Here is an 18,322-nt window from a genome sequence, read left to right as displayed (position 1 = left end):
TTGCAAAATCGGATGACGAACACGCCCATTTAAAAAGAATGTTTAAAAGTAAAATTTTAACAAAAAATTTTATATCTTTACAGTATATAAGTAAATTATGTCAAAATTCAACTCCAGTAATGATATGATGCAACAAAATACAAAAATAAAAGAAAATTTCAAAATGGGCGTGGCTCCGCCCTTTTTCATTTAGTTTGTCTAGAATACTTTTAATGCCATAAGTCGAACAAAAATTTACCAATCCTTCTCAAATTTGGTAGGGGCATAGATTCTATGACGGTAACTGTTCTCTGTGAAAATGGGCGAAATCGGTGGATAACTTGATAAATTTTGAGGTATCTTGATGAAATTTGGTATGTAGATTCCTGGGCACTCATCTCAGATCGCTATTTAAAATGAACGTTATCGGACTATAACCACGCCCACTTTTTCGATATCAAAAATTTCGAAAAACCGAAAAAATGCGATAATTCATTGCCAAAAGCGGTTAAAGCGATGAAACTTGGTAGATGGGTTGACGTTATGACGCAGAATAGAAAATTAGTAAGATTTTGGACAATGGGCGTGGCACCGCCCACTTTTACAAAAAGGTAATTTAAAAGTTTTGCAAGCTGTAATTTGTCAGTCGTTGAAGATATCATGATGAAATTTGGCAGGAACGTTACTACTATTACTATATATGTGCTAAATAAAAATTTGCAAAATTGAATGAAGAACACGCCCCCTTTTTAAAAAAAATTTTTTTAAATACAAATTTTAACAAAAAATTTAATATCTTTACTGTATATAAGTAAATTAAGTCAAAATTCAACTCCAGTAATGATATGGTGCAACAAGATACAAAAATAAAAGAAAATTTAAAAATGGGCGTGGCTCCTCCCTTTTTCATTTAATTTGTCTAAAATACTTTTAATATCATAAGTCGAACAAAAATTTACCAATCCATGTGAAATTTGGTAGGGGCATTGCTTCTATAATGATAACTGTTTTCTGTGAAAATGGGCGAAATCGGTTGAAGCCACGCCCAGATTTTATACACAGCCGACCGTCTCTCCTTCCGCTCGGCGGTTAACACGATAAATAAATGATCTGGGCGAAAAAAGAAATTCCTTGAGCCGTTCGTTCGTCTGTCCGTTAACACGATAACTTGAGTAAATTTTGAGGTATCTTGATGAAATTTGGTATGTAGGTTCCTGGGCACCTATCTCAAATGGTTATTTAAAATGAATGAAATCGGACTATAACCACGCCCACTTTTTCGATATCGAAAATTTCGAAGAACCGAAAAAGTGCGATAATTCATTACTAAAGGCTGATAAAGCGATGAAACTTAGTAGGTGGGTTGACCTTATGATGCAGAATAGAAAATCAGTAAAATTTTGGACAATGGGCGTGGCACCGCCCACTTTTAAAAGAAGGCAATTTAAAAGTTTTGCAAGCTGTAATTTGGCAATCGTTGAAGATATCATGATCAAATTTGGGAACGTTACTCCTATTACTATATGTGTGCTAAATAAAAATTTGCAAAATCGGATGACGAACACGCCCATTTAAAAAGAATGATTAAGAGTAAAATTTTAACAAAAAATTTTATATCTTTACAGTATATAAGTAAATTATGTCAAAATTCAACTCCAGTAATGATACGGTGCAACAAGATACAAAAATAAAAGAAAATTTAAAAATGGGCGTGGCTCCTCCCTTTTTCATTTAATTTGTCTAAAATACTTTTAATATCATAAGTCGAACAAAAATTTACCAATCCATGTGAAATTTGGTAGGGGCATTGCTTCTATAATGATAACTGTTTTCTGTGAAAATGGGCGAAATCGGTTGAAGCCACGCCCAGATTTTATACACAGCCGACCGCTCGGCGGTTAACACGATAACTTGAGCAAAAATCGATATATATTTACTAAAATTAGTTCACGTACTTATCTCAACTCACTTTATGTTGGTGTTAAAAATGGGCGAAATCCGACTTTGACCACGCCCACTTTTCGATATCGAAAATTTCGAAAAATGAAAAAAATGCCATAGTACTATACCAAATACGAAAAAAGGGATGAAACATGCTGATTGCATTCGTTTTTTGACGGAAAATATAACTTTAGAAAAAGCTTTGTAAAATGGGTGTGACACCTACCATATTAAGTAGAAGAAAATGAAAAAGTTCTGCAGGGCGAAATCAAAAGCCCTTGGAATCATGGCAGGAACTGTTCGTGGTATTACATATATAAATAAATTAGCGGTACCCGATAGATGATGTTCTGGGTCACCCTGGTCCAAATTTTGGTCGATATCTCGAAAACGCCTCCACATATACAACTGAGGGCTATTCCCTTTTAAAACCCTCATTAACACCTTTCATTTGATACCCATATCGTACAAACACATTCTAGAGCCACCCCTGGTCCATCTTTATGGCGATATCTCGAAAAGGCGTTCACCTATATAACTAAGGCCGACTCCCTTTTAAATAATCATATTAACACCTTTCACTTGATACTCATATCGTACAAACACATTCTAGAGCCACCCATGGTCCATCTTTATGGCGATATCTCGAAATGGCGTCCACCTATAAGAACTATGGCCCACTCCCTTTTAAAATACTCTTTAATACCTTCCATTTGATACCCATGTCATACAAACACATTTCAGGGTTACCCTAGGCTCATTTTCCTACATGGTGATTTCCCCTTATTTTGTCACCAAAGCTCTCAGCTGAGTATGTAATGTTCGGTTACACCCGAACTTAGCCTCCCTTGCTTGTTTTTAATTTAGTTTACTCAGAGATGCACATTCATTTAGTACGAGAAGTTACCCACTATATGTTTTATCAAACAATTGCAGTAAAATTTTGTAAGTACATATATTTGTTACTTCACTGAAAAATTAAGTTAATAAATTACGTTATTAAATGACTCATTAATCGGGACTCAAGAATCGAACTAAAAATGACTGGAGCCTTAAATTTGTAATCTTTTTTAATGACTGCATTCAAAAATTTTCTGTGACTTTAACTGATTTAATTTATATACCCCTCTGGATTATCATTGTTAGCCAGCAGTTGATCCAGTATTGGCTAATCTTTTACCTATCCAATTGCATATGAATTCCTTTAACTGTTCTTTGGCGAGCTCACAGTAATGGCGCATAAAATGGTACAATAATCAATAGACATCATATGCCATATTTCCGATTCTTATACTATGTTCAAACAGGAAAATAAGTTGAGGCAATTTCGATTTCAATTGAGTGGTATTCATACAACTCAATTTAGCTTACACAACAGTAATTTGATAGCTGGTTGGCTCATCTCTACAGCAACAACATACATTTGTTCAAACTGTCAAAATATGCGTGTTGGTATTAGGCGAATGGAATGGAATGAAAACATAAAACTTTGACATTTTTGTGTGTTGTAAGAAAATGTGTTCAATGTTTTGGTTTCATTTTGAGTTTGCCATCTTCTTTTCACAATCCCTGCTCCAGTGAAATGAAAAAAATAAAATCAGCTGATGAGATAAGCCAACCATATAGTTAGGCCATGCGTAATTGACGTTTAAATCTACTCAACACACTTTACAAGGTTGCATTTGCAGTTTTTGAAACAATTTATTACGCAATTTTTTTTAAATTGGCAATTTATTATCATATATATTATTTCTAATTGCTGTTTTTATGTACGGGTCCCTTTTTCGCTCTTATTTGGAATCCAAATCTGTAAATAAAGTTTTGGTTCTAAAGATGGAGATTCGGGCTATTGGCGAGCTTTGGGCAATTTTGGTCGTATTGCTTTTGTTTAGCTATATTTTAGTAAAATAATTTGTTAAAAATAAACGATTGTGAGCACACAAAAAAATCTATTTATACTATGGCACTATTGCTGAACAGCTGATTTCTGTTGATATTTGATAAGAGACTTTTATATTGGTTGCGCAAGATGCGCACGTGTCCGGCTCGTATGATAAATTGCCCAAATGGTCTAAATTGCCAATTTGCTGTGTGTTTGTACATAGTATTAGATCAAATATATTTGAAACCCTTCCAGAGCCAAGTGTGGTCTCTTCCTTCATCTGAATAGGGATGTAAGGTATTGAGCACTCAGCTGCTCTTCAAAATTCGTTTCATCTAATTTGTGTCGCAAAATGTGTCGCAATTGTGTGGCAAAAGAACGGAAAAACCCAACGTTTTAAATATATAATTTATTTCATTAATAAACTTTGATTAAAATATTAATTTGAAACTTGAATTTCGTGCTTTCATGTATTTTATTAAATAAATACTACAATAACTGACTTAAATCCGACAATTTACAATACCTCATTACGAGCGATAAAAAAACCTTGCAAATCTTTATTTAAATTTTATGCCTAATCGCCCCATCATTTCCTACAAATCGTAATCATTTGTAACCAGAATTTCAAGTCTCAAGTAAATTGCCAACACGCTCAAGGGCAAACTTTCAATCATTCCAAATAAATACTTGCCATCATAAAAAAACTTATTTTATTTGCTTGTTTGAATCTATTTAATTTTACAATTCTGAACAAATTGCCAACATCAAACATACAACACTCATCATATTGGGGGGCACACACTCGAATGCGCAAACTTATGTAGGTAATTTGTGTTAAAACTGCCTACCAACTGGGCAAACAAGCAATTTGCCGGCCGGCCGGCAAACATTTATTGGTCATAACATTCACACCACTACATATGTTTGTATGTAGGCATCAGCCGCACTTACTTCAAGTTGCGGCAGTAGACGCTGCCGGGCATGTAGGCAGGCAGTAGTAGTGGCAGCTCATTTACTTATCACACTTTTTGTTGGTGGATACTGATATTTGTTCATTAGGGTACACTATTGTCCTAAACAGCCAGGCCTACCTCCAAATGTTCGTTAATTATTTTTGTTGGACAACGAAAGGATTTGTGCTTTATCTTAGGCCCTGAAGATCAGGACATTCTAAAAATGTTCACAAAATTGTTGAACAGAAATATTGGTTTAGCAACTGTAACGCCACTTTTTAATAGCATCACAAGTGTTTATCCTCTTTATACAGCGTACGATAGTTTTAGCGTCACTATCTGCCATCGTGGGTCTATCTTCAGGGTGCCCAATGCACATTTGTCAAAGAAATGTCAGCCGGTCATGACAACCGGTTACAATGAACTTCACATTCCGCTTTTGGATTTGTGGTTGATCCACAGACTCCGCAAAGTTACCGAAAGGCCTTTTTCAAAGCAGCTTGGAGTATATTCCAAGCGAATTCGTCTCCCCGTAGCACGAATTTTGAGTCATAAGTACTTTTAATTGAGCATCTAACTACTTCAGATCGGCGTCGTAGTGATAAAGAGGGGTATGTAATCACCAGGCAGAGACGAGTTGTTCGTAGATATGTACACACTCAGTCTTCTGTTCCGCACCTTAAGTAGTACAGGTAACAAAGACGTCACGATCTACATTCGTAAAGAGTGACACAAAAATTCAGATCCCTATAATTAATCGCAATGCGACGTAAAGGCCCAGGAAACCTCAGAATTTTCTCCTTCAGGTACTCCATATGTGAAATAGAACTCAACCTTTCAGCCCAAGGTATTTGATATGCGTCGTATTGTCCCTATTCCGCAAAGTGACTTTAACTTCATGGTCGCATAATGGCTGGAGCTGCCGGGTCAGCCTCCAAGTATTCTGGGTTGAACTTCCTACGGCCCTTGCTCACCTTCTTCAAGAAAATGGGTGGCCCGCCGCCGCTTTTCTGAACCTTATTTAAGTGGATAAAGACAGGGGCATCATTATACTAAGGACACTTTACTTTTCCTCAACCTAATATAATCACTTCCGAGTACAGCCGGTCAATATTACTCCTCCAGTGTTCATCCAATACGCTGTCTGTAGGTGCGGCTTTCTTATAAGCGTCGTTAACAGAAACTATTTCGGCTGTATTAAGAAGGATGAACAATTTAGTTCAGATACCTTGTGAACACTAGATTTGGGGATCTTTGCACCTTTTTTTGAAACCAGTCCCAAGGTTTTTCGCTGTTTGTTTCACTGGCTCAAATTTCTCAATTGGGCGAACTTGCAATTCCTTTAACAGCAAAGACGACAAAGTTTGAGTACTTAAGGTTTCGACTAAAGTGTGAATAAATATTTTCAACCGACCTTGCATGGCAGCTAAACAAAAATTGATCTTATCGCCAATAAGGCCCACCCTAATGAATATATCTCTCACTTACCCATGTAAACGACTCATGGTGATATCACCAGCATCGTCCGCCACCACCAAATAATCGGTAGCTGTATTCAAGCCAGTTACACGTCCGGATACATATTTCGAACCGAGACTTGTGCCATTGATGCTGTAAACGTGCACCGAATGCGAAGTATCGTCCAATGCGCTAAATGCAATATGACCTGAAAGAAAACCAGAATGAGAAGAGTATTAAGATTTTAATTTATTAGTAATGCAAAAAAAAAGAGGTTAAAACGTTTAAGTGAAATTAAAGATAAATGTTATTTAAATGATAAAAACTGTAAAACAAGAAACACGCAAAGGAAATGATCAAACCAATTCAAACATTTTGCCTGTGCAAATTACGAAATCATTAAACAACCGTTCATGCAAGCTTGAGGGTATATAAGACTGTAGGTATATCCCATTTGTGTGCGCCTATACGTAACGCATGGGCGTATACAGTGAGTGGAACCAAGTGGGGGTACTACACCACCACAGTTAGAATAAATGTTTGGGTTCTCACAGAATCACGTGAATCAGTGCTGGAACTTTTAACACGAGTCGGTAAATATAACGATTTAAATTTTCAACAACAACTTTCTATAGATATTCGTTAAGTTATGAACAGCAATTGTCACAAAAGATTTAAATTTATTTAACGCCATTAGCTGTGAAGCCACTTTACTTCTATTTAAACTCAATAAAATTGTCATCACGTTAGCGATGCCGAAACTGAGTAATGAATAGCATAGTTGTTATCGCATGTGAAGAATCGTAAGTTTCGACAACTCGCACCGTTAAAAGTTGGTGAATTCGTCTACAGGGTGGAATTGACAAACTTTTAATGGTGCGATTTGTCGAGATTTTAATTGTTAGTTAGTTTCGCTTAAGATAACGATTGTGCTATTCACTAACTCAGTTTTAATATGGCTAACGAGATGACCATTATTATTAGTTCTAATGGTTTTATAATGAAATTCCAGCTAATGCCATTGACAATCTTAAAATTGTCTTCTATAATTTAGTGACAATAGCTGAATAAAGTTTAACGAATATCGATAAAGAGTGGTCAAAGAATCCAAAAATCGTTATGGTTGTCGATTCGCTGTTACATTGATCACAAAAATAGTTAAAAAAGTTTGTGAATTCCAGAACTGTTTTATCGATATTCGATAATATATGATGAGATGTGGTGGAATTCACTAATTTTATTAACGTTTTTCGTGATTGATATAATGGCGAATAGATAACTATAACGATTTTTGGATTCAGTAATGGTATTCAGTAATGGAGTTCACAAACTTTTTTAGGGGGTTTCTAATTGATTCATTGGCGAATTGATAACTATAACGATGTTTGGATTCAATTACCACTTTTTATCGATATTCGTTAAACTTTGATCAGTTATTGTCGCTAAATAATAAAAGAACGAACAAGATTCTAGAGACACTTAACAAATATCATCCAAAACTCAAGTTTACAATAGAAATGGAGGAAAACGAAAGCATCCCCTTTATTGATGTCCGTATACATAGAGACAAAAACAATATAATTCTGAACTGGTACTCTAAACCCACCTCCTCTGGACGTCTGATCAACTATTTCTCTTCCCAACCTAGGAAATATAAAATCAACACAGCGAAAAATTTAATTAGTAAAATATTGACAATAAGCCATAGAAAATTCCACGAAACTAACATAGAAAAAATATACAACATATTAAAAAGCAACAACTACCCAGTGCAATTGATACGCGAACTGATCACACAAGAGAAAATAATAACAGGAGAACAGAAAACGAAGCAACAAAACCCAGAAACATCTAATGTGTCAAAAAAATATTATAGCGTCACATACATACCAAAACTCAGCGAGAACTTTGATCAGAAAATATTAAAGCAACAAAATATTACGCTTGCATACAAATCGAATGCAACAATATCCAGCATTTATACGAAAATGAAAAGCCCAATAGAAAAACAACAACAAAGCAACGTTGTTTATGAAATAAAATGCAAAGGCAACGACGACGAACGCTGTGATAAAGTGTATTTCGGAACAACAAAAAGAGCATTAGGCGTCCGCTTAGACGAACATGAATCGGATATAAAGAAGCAAAAACAAAGCACAGCCTTAGCTCAACACATTTTAAGTAGTGGCCACGCAGCTGACTTTACCAACACCAGAATCATCGACAAAGAAAAGAGAGAAATAACGCGATACACATTAGAGAGTCTAAGAATATTACAAAGAAGGAAGGAGACGATAAACAAAAAAGAGGACACCGATAATATAGCTTCAGCTTATTTGTTATGCATAAGAAAATGAACAGCAATTTAGTTTAGACAAGACTACCACAAGAAGTGGTACTGATGGTACTAGTTTTAAGCTCTAATATAATTGTTTAATATTGTAGTGAGTATTGCGAAAATGCAAGTGCATTTATTTCTTCTGTTTGTGCGAATGTATAATTGATATATGTCTTTTGTTTTTTAAAAATAAACAGAGTTGCCCCTGATGATGCTGAAATTTGTCAGTGAAACGTTGGGCAGAATGGTGAATTGAATTCTTTCATTTGCACCAAAATAAATGGATCAGCCAAGCCTGAAATAATTCATATAAATCTTAATTCGAACTGATCGAAAAAATTACAAGAATAAAAGATAATTTTAAGGTTATTACCGCCATTAGCTGAAATTACACTATTTTCCATTTAAAACAATAATAATTGTCACCTCGCTAGCCATGTTACAGCTGAGTTAGTGAATATCACAATTGTTATCTTAAAGTAAAAGTCGTTAGTTAAAATCTTGTTAAATCGCATCGCTAAAAGTTAGTGATTCATTTATCGATATTCGTTAACCTACTATAAGCTATTATCGAAATCGTTATATATATAGTGAATCGTTATATGTATAGTGATGGCGAGTTCGTAAATTTTTTTAACGACACTCGCGATCTCTATGTAAAGAATCCATAAAAATAACGATTTTGATTTTCAATAAGTTGTTTTTTTATCGATGAACCTTTGTCGCTAAATAATAAAAGAATGTTTTTTTACATCGCAAGTGAAAAATCGTTAGTTAAACTTTCGACAAGTCACATCGTTAAACGTACAGCTGTATACTGGAGATCGCTAACATTTTAACGATATTTGCAATCGTTAATTTTATTTAACGGTAAGTTTAACTATTTTTCTATACTGTAAATATTTTGTATCTATATTCGTAGTGAATTTGATAAGTGTATTTAACGATAAGATGCCAACGTGACTCTTATGCACCATTTTAGGTTTCGGGACAAATATCGTTAGGTTGGTTAGATCGATTTCTTAGCCTTCTCTGGCTTGATACCGCTTTGGGCTGGAATCCAGCTGGTAGAACATTGAGATGCTCTACAAATGCCAAGGAGGCTTGATTCTTTCACACCATTTCATATTTCATTTATAGGGCTCTAAAGTAGTATGTCGTTATGTTGGTTACTGGAACTGTACTTTCAAGGAATATCAGCGCAGAAGATGTTTTTGTATAGTCTAGAAAATCCCGGCTTTTTTCAGGATATGATGTGACTACTTGACCTGCAATTACTTCGAATATAATGCTGCCTCAGTTCCCTATTCTCTTTGAGCCGTCAGTTTACCACTGTCTTGGCGCTCGCCACATTTTCTTTCGAAGGGCACGGGATAGAGTCCACCAATAATATCTGGCCAAGTGGATACCTTAAGTACTGAGATTAACCGGATATTCGTTTAATTAACTAAGAAGCAGGTGCCGTACAAATACATATCTACGTAGAAATTTAGATATATTTATCTACTTATGACTAAAGAAAGAATTTGAGAGCACACTTGAATGTCGAGGCTATCAAACTTGTGGTCACTTGTATGCATCGGTTATATAAAAAAATACTATTGTATACACAGTGTGTCGATTTGTAAGTTCCACTACGCAAACCCTAAAAAATAATTTAATTTTTTTCAAAAAAAAAAAAAAAAATTAAACAATTTATTTCACCTTACAGCTCGACGTTTCGCGAAAATTTCCTTGGCCAAGGAAATTCGGCGAAACGTCGAGCTGTAACGTGAAATAAATTGTATTATTTGCACTAGTTCAGAAAAGATCGGAAAAGCTTACCAAAAATATACGAAAATCAATAAACCGATCGGAAACCAATATATAAAAAAAAAAATATTTTTACAGTTCCAGTAAAACTGTTATAGACAACGTTTTTAGCAGACATTTTTGGGTCGGACAGGGTATACATATGAACATTTTTAGTAGGTCATGAAAAAAACCTTAAAAATCAAAGTGGATAAAAAGTAAAAAAATGAAATTTCGCAGGGTATGCGTAGTGTAACTTTTTTTTCCTGAGCCCAAATCTTATCGAAGAATCAATGGCGCGATATCGGTCAACTTTCGTCCATACAAATCGACCCACCCTAATACACGTACCTTCAAACATGGATAATGTATAAAGCCAGTGGCACACGCACAGAGGCATCTGCATTTCTATACATGACAACTTGATTAAAACCAACAAAATGAGTAACCATCAGAACACCAACAACAGCAATAGCACAGATCGTACATAGGCCGGTTCGATCCGAAAATCAAAAAGAATTTAGTCTATCAGCAACAATAAAAACCACAAGAGCACGTGAGAAACTGAGTGTGATTGAATGATTGCTATGTGGTATGCCGAGGGCAAGATCTTCCAAGATCCACACACACGAATTCAGAAAGAGTCAAATCATTTGTCGGTCGGTTGGTTGATCGCAAACATTTTTGCTTTGTTGTTATATGCCTGATGAATGCCTGTTTCCAAGTGCTTTCTTAGCAAACAAGTGCTAGCTGCGAACTAGCAGTGATTTTCGGTTACATCTGGTTGTAGTTGGTTTGTTAAGCACCAACAAATTTAAGCACTTTATGTATGTAGTATAATCTTCTTCACTCACAGTGATTGCAGGCAGTGATGGCACGTCATACATTTTGAAATGTCACACAATCAGGCAGATAAATTTCGACGGGAAGACAACACTGTACGGTGTTTAAGTAGCAACAATTCATGCCACTCTCTAACAGTCAAATACAATTGACCACATGTCAGTTTGTGAGGCTGCATGCTGTAATTTTCGACGTAGAATAGGTCATAAACTAAATACTTAAGCACTTTTAACTTTCTGTACCTCAATGACTATACTATCGTAAAGCGACTAAAATCGGCAGGCCTAAAAAAAGACCGTTCCCGCGGCAGTCGGACTAGTATCATAAGGAGCTGGTACATGAGCGTACCGGATTTATATCCGGCAAATACCTAGCCACATCCGCAACACTCCTATAAACTTTCAGGGAGTGTTTTGCGGACCTAGCGAAGAGAGCTCTCGGCACCACCATTAAACAAAGTAAGCAAGCGCTTAGAAGTGGATCTAGGCCTCAGAGGACAACAACACAGCAAATAGTAATGAAGAAAATTCGTTCGACGAACCAAGTGAGGACATTTTTTATCCTATCACATATTTACGCCCAAGTTTGCGGCTGTAACTCTGACATAGCTGGAGATAAGATGGGCTATGATACTTTTCTATTTTACATAAATCTTACACTAAGCCAAGTGTTGCCTCGCGCCCATTAATTTGTATAATCTAATTGAATAGAGGTTAGAGGCATTTGCATATAACAAAGCACGAGATTTATTGTTCGCCTTTGAGAAACACGTTTTGGGCGGTTTTTGAACAACGACTAGCAAATTAAAAAAAAAAAAAAAGTAAGGAAGGTTAAGTTCGGGTGTAACCGAACATTACATACTCAGCTGAGAGCTTTGGAGACAAAATAAGGGAAAATAACCATGTAGGAAAATGAACCTAGGGTAACCCTGGAATGTGTATGACATGGGTATCAAATGGAAGGTATTAAAGAGTATTTTAAAAGAGAGTGGACCTTAGCTCTGTAGGCGGACGCCTTTTCGAGATATCGCCATAAAGGTGGACCAGGGGTGACTCTAGAATGTGTTTGTACGATATGGGTATCAAATTAAAGGTATTAATGAGGGTCTTAAAAGGGAGTGGCCCTTAGTTGTATATGTGAGGTCGTTTTCGAGATATCGGCCAAAATGTGGACCAGGGTGACTCAGAATATCATCTGTCGGGTACCGATAATTTATTTATATATGTAATACCATGAACGGCGGCCACCGTGGTGTGATGGTAGCGTGCTCCGCCTACCACACTGGATGCCCTGGGTTCAAACCCCGGGCAAAGCAACATCAAAAATTTTAGAAATAAGGTTTTTCAATTAGAAGAAAATTTTTCTAAGCGGGGTCGTCCCTCGGCAGTGTTTGGCAAGCGCTCCGGGTGTATTTCTGCCATGAAAAGCTCTCAGTGAAAACTCATCTGCCTTGCAGATGCCGTTCGGAGTCGGCATAAAACCATGTAGGTCCCGTCCGGCCAATTTGTAGGGAAAATCTAAAGGAGCACGACGCAAATTGGAAGAGAAGCTCGGCCTTAGATCTCTTCGAAGGTTATCGCGCCTTACATTTATTTATTTATTTTTTAATACCAGGAATAGTATTCCTGCCAAGATTCCAAGGGCTTTTGATTTCGCCCTGCAGAACTTTTTCATTTTCTTCTGCTTAATATGGTAGGTATCACACCCATTTTACAAAGTTTTTTCTAAAGTTATAGTTTGCGTCAAAAAACCAATCCAATCACCATGTTTCATCCCTTTTTCCGTATTTGGTATAGAATTATGGCATTTTTCATTTTTCTAAATTTTCGATATCGAAAAGGGGGCGTGGTGATAGTCGGATTTCGCCCATTTTTAATACCAAGATAAAGTGAGTTCAGATAAATACGTGAACTAAGCTTAGTAAAGATATATCGATTTTTGCTCAAGTTATCGTGTTAACGGCCGAGCGGAAGGACAGGCGGTCCACTGTGTATAAACATTTCGCCCATTTTCACAGAAATGTTGACATAATTTACTTATATACTGTAAAGATATTAAATTTTTTGTTAAAATTTGACTTTAAAAAATTTGTTTTTAAAAGTGGGCGAGTTCGTCTTCCGAGTTTGCTAATTTTTAAAAAACTTTTAAATTACCTTCTTCTAAAAGTGGGCGGTGCCACGCCAATTGTCCAAAATTTTACTAATTTTCTATTCTGCGTCATAAGGTCAACCCACCTATCAAGTTTCATCGCTTTATCCGTCTTTTGAAATTTTCGATATCGAAAAAGTGGGCGTGGTTATAGTCCGATTTCGTTCATTTTAAATAGCGATCTGAGATGAGTGCCCAGGAACTTATATACCGAATTTCATTAAGATACCTCAAAATTTACTCAAGTTATCGTGTTAACGGACAGACGGACATGGATCAATCAAATTTTTTTTCGATACTGATGATTTTGATATATGGAAGTCTATATCTATCTCGATTCCTTTATACCTGTACAACCAACCGTTATCCAATCAAAGTTAATATACTCTGTGTGCAAAGCACGCTGAGTATAAAAAGAAAACTTAATCAAATATAAATTGACTTATGCAGTACGAACTAGTTCGGTCAATTCTGATATCGTCATAATTAAGTATTCTAGCTTTAATTAAGAGGTTAAGTCTAAGTATTTGCTATTGAAAGATTAAATGCACTTGACTTACGTATAATGACAGAAAGGCTTTCCAATCAATGTGATGTCAATTATAGCTTGAAAATATTTGAAATATTATTTAGCAAATGATTATTTCCTGTACAAAGTACAACTAAATTTGCAAACTAATTAGCTAATCACGCAGAGAGTTATTAAATTTTTTTTTATATTTCCTACGGTATTTGATTTTCTCCCTAGAAAGTAGAGGTTTACGCCGATCACTTTATCGACGGCGGCGGCGTGGCCTGCGTTCTTTCTAAAAATCTTCATGTTTCTAAGTATTTAAAAAAGCCAGCTAGAAAAAAAGTGATTATTTAAAAAAATTATATTTCGAAATGGTTTTGTTTGTATGTGTTTAAGAAAATCAACGTTTTGGCTCTCTCTCTCTCTAACCCCGGTCTAAGGACTGGTACTGCTGCGTCTGCCGTAAAAAGTTTAATTACATAAAATGGTCACACACTTCCAAAATATCCCTACCACTCGGAAAATATCCGAGCATCTTCCAAGCCGAAGTTGTCGCCATAAGCCGGTGTGTAGTGATAAATTTACAGGGGGGAATTACTAACGAGAAAATCGCTATACTCAGCGACAGCCAAGCTGCGCTCAAGGCATTATCTTCAGTTGAGATTAAATCATCAACAGTCCTTGAGTGCGTAGAGAGGTTAAACAGTCTAGGAGTCAATAACACCATCCGTCTAGCATGGGTACCTGGACACAGAGGAGTAGATGGTAACGAGAGAGCGGACGAGCTTGCCAGGTTGGCAGCGGCCGGAAGGCCAATAGGACCCGAGCCCATCGTGCAATAGGGTCACATACAATAAGGGAAGAGTTTAGACAAAAAGAGGCGTGCCTCAGAGAACAACACTGGCGCGAAAGTCCAGGATTTCGGCAGGCAAAGGCACTAATAGGAGGGTACAACTCAAAGCGATATAAAGCTATGATTAACCTCCCAAAAAGTAGCCTTAGGATTTTAACAGGTATACTCACAGGTCACTGCAGGCTAAAGAGCCATATACATAAATTGGGCATATCGTCTAGTAGCCTCTGTCGGTTCTATGATCGCGAAGATGCGACTGCATAACACATCCTGAACGCATGCGATGCAGTCGCGAGACGAAGACTTTGGATCCTAGGATCATCGAAATTAGAAAATAGTCACATACATTCTCTGAAGCCGAGAAGCCTTCTGGATTTTCTCAGAGAACTCGGCTTGGATGAGGTGTTGCAAGGAGAATGAGGACACAATAGACCAATAGGTCGCAGTGCTTAACCTCACATCTATCTATCTATCTATCTATCTATGTCTCGTACAAAGTGTATTTTCATCGAAGGTGATGTTCTGGGCTAACTCCTGATACTCGTTGTCGACACGATTTATTTAAATTATTTGTGGCCCTTGCTGGTCACGCTCAACGGCGACTTTCGGTTGCTATTAATCGTTTTTTAATACTCATGACTCTCGTCACATAGATTAGCACCAACGCTGGCCTATTATTGATCGCTCCAAAAGGCGCCTCTAGTTTTTTCGGCTGTTTTAAGAGCTATACTTCCCGGTGCGCGAACAGTAGCACTCTTGCCCAACACCAGTCGTCGAAGTCACTTTCCTTGAAGCTCTATGTGTAGCCCCGAAGACTTTCTAACGGATTTTTTTTGTCGCGCTATGCTGCCGAGCACTTCCAGAGAAACCCCTTGAAACGTTAGGAAGTAACTATTCGGCCAAGGATGCCGCCCTCGAAATCATAAGCAGCCCAAGTGGATATTATTGCGTGGGTGCAAATAGTATAATCCTACATAATTTACAAATTTTACAAGGACCCTGGATAAAATTTTTTTTAATGTAGACCAAAATTTGCAGACATTGATTTCAATAGTCTTCGTCAAACCAAAACGATATTTAAGAATGAAAGTCGATCGATTTGAAGTTGAAAGATGTTAATGTTATATGCTCAGTCCAAACTGTTGTTTTCCGGCCTTATGATATAAGAGTTCATTATGGATGACAGCGTAGCGTTAGTTTTCAGACTAGTTCGACTGTCCACTACGTTGGAGTAGTGGCACACCCGGTCATTTGTTCGACTGTCTAGGGAAAGCTTTTGCTTCACCACTTTGAGCGTTCTTGCGAAGCACAAAGTCTCTCCTGGTAAATATGTGTGCCTACGTATTCACGCATGTAACAGGAGCAGTATCGTGTAGATGATATTTAAATTTGGTTGATAGGCTAGAATCGATGTGATTCACTCCAAGGGACTAGTTGGAATAGGGTCGCCAACTTTAGGAAGTCAAGCCGGGAGACTTTGGTGTTAAATTATGAAGTGTGAAAATCATCACTGATTTCGCCTATTATTTAAGTTAATCGGAATATAGCAGTTTTGAAAAAATTGGAACTTTTTTCGGGTAACTTGCTTTTTTAACAACTTAAGCACAATTTGAAAACATGTTCGACTGGGGTCACTTTATTTGAATTTATTGTTCCTTATAAATTTATTGAAAAACAAGTAAGGAAGGTTAAGTTCGGGTGTAACCGAACATTACATACTCAGTTGAGAGCTATGGTGACAACATAAGGGAAAATAACCATGTAGGAAAATGAACCGAGGGAAACCCTGGAATGTGTTTGTATGACATGTGTATCAAATGAAAGGCATTAAAGAGTATTTTATGAGGGAGTGGGCCATAGTTCTATAGGTGGACGCCATTTAGGGATATAGCCATAAAGGTGGATCAGAGTTGACTCTAGAATGCGTTTGTACGATATGGGTATCAAATGAAAGGTATTAATGAGTATTTTAAAAGGGCGTGGACCTAAGTTCTATAGATGGACGCCTTTTCGAGATATCGCCGTAAAGATGGACCAGGGGTGACTCTAGAATGCGTTTGTACGATATGGGTATCAAATGAAAGGTGTTAATGAGCATTTTAAAAGGGAGTAATCCTTAGTTCCATAGGTGGACGCCGTTTCGAGATATCGCCATAAAGGTGGACCAGGGGTGACCCTAGAATATGTTTGCAAACTATGGGCATCAAACGAAAGGTGTTAATGAGTATTTTAAAAGGGAGTAGGCCTTAGTTCTATAGGTGGACGCCGTTTCGAGATATCGCCATAAAGGTGGGCCAGGGGTGATTCTAGATTTCGTTTGTGCAATATGGGTATCAAACGAAAGGAGTTAATGAGTATTTTAAGAGGGAGTGGGCCTTAGTTCTATAGGTGGACGCATTTTCGAGGTATCGCAATAAAGGTGGACCAGGGGTGACTCTAGACTTTGTTTGTACGATATGGGTATCAAATGAAAGGTGTTAATGAGTATTTTTAAAAGGGAGTGAGCCTTCGTTCTATAGGTGTTCGCCTTTTCGAAATATCGCCATAAAGTTGGACCAGGGGTGACTCTAGAATGAGTTTGTACGATATGGGTATCAAATTAAAGGTATTAATGAGAGTTTTAAAAGAGAGTGGTGGTAGTTGTATATGTGAAGGCGTTTTCCAGATATCGACCAAAATGTGGACCAGGGTGACCCAGAACATCATCTGTTGGATACCGCTAATTTATTTATATATGTAATACCTGCCAATATTCTGCCCTGCAGAACTTTTTCATTTTCTTCGTTTTATAGCTGTTCGCCTTTTCGAGATATCGCCATAAAGGTGGACCAGGGGTGACTTTAGAATTTGGTTGTATGATATGGGTATCAAATGAAAGGTGTTAATGATTATTTTAAAAGGGCGTGGGGCTTAGTTCTATAGATGGACCCCTTTTCGAGATATCGCCATAAAGGTGGACCAGGGGTGACTCTAGAATTCGCTTGTGCAATATGGGTATCAAACGAAAGGAGTTAATGAGTATTTTAAGAGGGAGTGGGCCTTAGTTCTATAGGTGGACGCCTTTTCGAGATATCGCCATAAAGATGGACCAGGTGTGACTCTAGAATGCGTTTGTACGATATGGGTATCAAATGAAAGTTGTTAATGAGTATTTTAAAAGGGAGTAATCCTTAGTTCCATAGGTGGACGCCGTTTCGAGATATCGCCATAAAGGTGGGCCAGGGGTGACTCTAGAATTCGTTTGTGCAATATGGGTATCAAACGAAAGGAGTTAATGAGTATTTTAAGAGGGAGTGGGCTTTTCTGGACCAGGGGTGACTCTAGACTTTGTTTGTACGATATGGGTATCGAATGAAAGGTGTTAATGAGTATTTTTAAAAGGGAGTGGGCCTTCGTTCTATAGGTGTTCGCCTTTTCGAAATATCGCCATAAAGTTGGACCAGGGGTGACTCTAGAATGAGTTTGTACGATATGGGTATCAAATTAAAGGTATTAATGAGAGTTTTAAAAGAGAGTGGTGGTAGTTGTATATGTGAAGGCGTTTTCCAGATATCGACCAAAATGTGGACCAGGGTGACCCAGAACATCATCTGTTGGATACCGCTAATTTATTTATATA

General features: G+C 37.1%; 1 protein-coding gene across 4 annotated transcripts in view; it reads right to left on the bottom strand.

The window, feature by feature from the left end:
- The window catches only part of LOC137253131 (neurobeachin-like protein 1), a 269,267-nt gene that overhangs the window by 11,758 nt on the left and 239,187 nt on the right, over nt 1-18,322 (bottom strand). For 3 of the 4 annotated variants that reach the window (XM_067789567.1, XM_067789569.1, XM_067789570.1), the window contains one exon: nt 6,247-6,424. In XM_067789567.1, the coding sequence (XP_067645668.1) occupies nt 6,247-6,424 (178 nt within the window). Of the gene's footprint in view, nt 1-6,246; nt 6,425-18,322 lie in introns of those variants that run through there. The other variant, XR_010953738.1, reaches the window with a different exon arrangement.

The sequence above is a fragment of the Eurosta solidaginis genome, chromosome 5 (genome assembly GCF_040869045.1).
Source record: "Eurosta solidaginis isolate ZX-2024a chromosome 5, ASM4086904v1, whole genome shotgun sequence".
Taxonomy (NCBI): Eukaryota; Metazoa; Arthropoda; class Insecta; order Diptera; family Tephritidae; genus Eurosta; species Eurosta solidaginis.
This window is presented reverse-complemented; position numbering and strand designations above follow the sequence as displayed.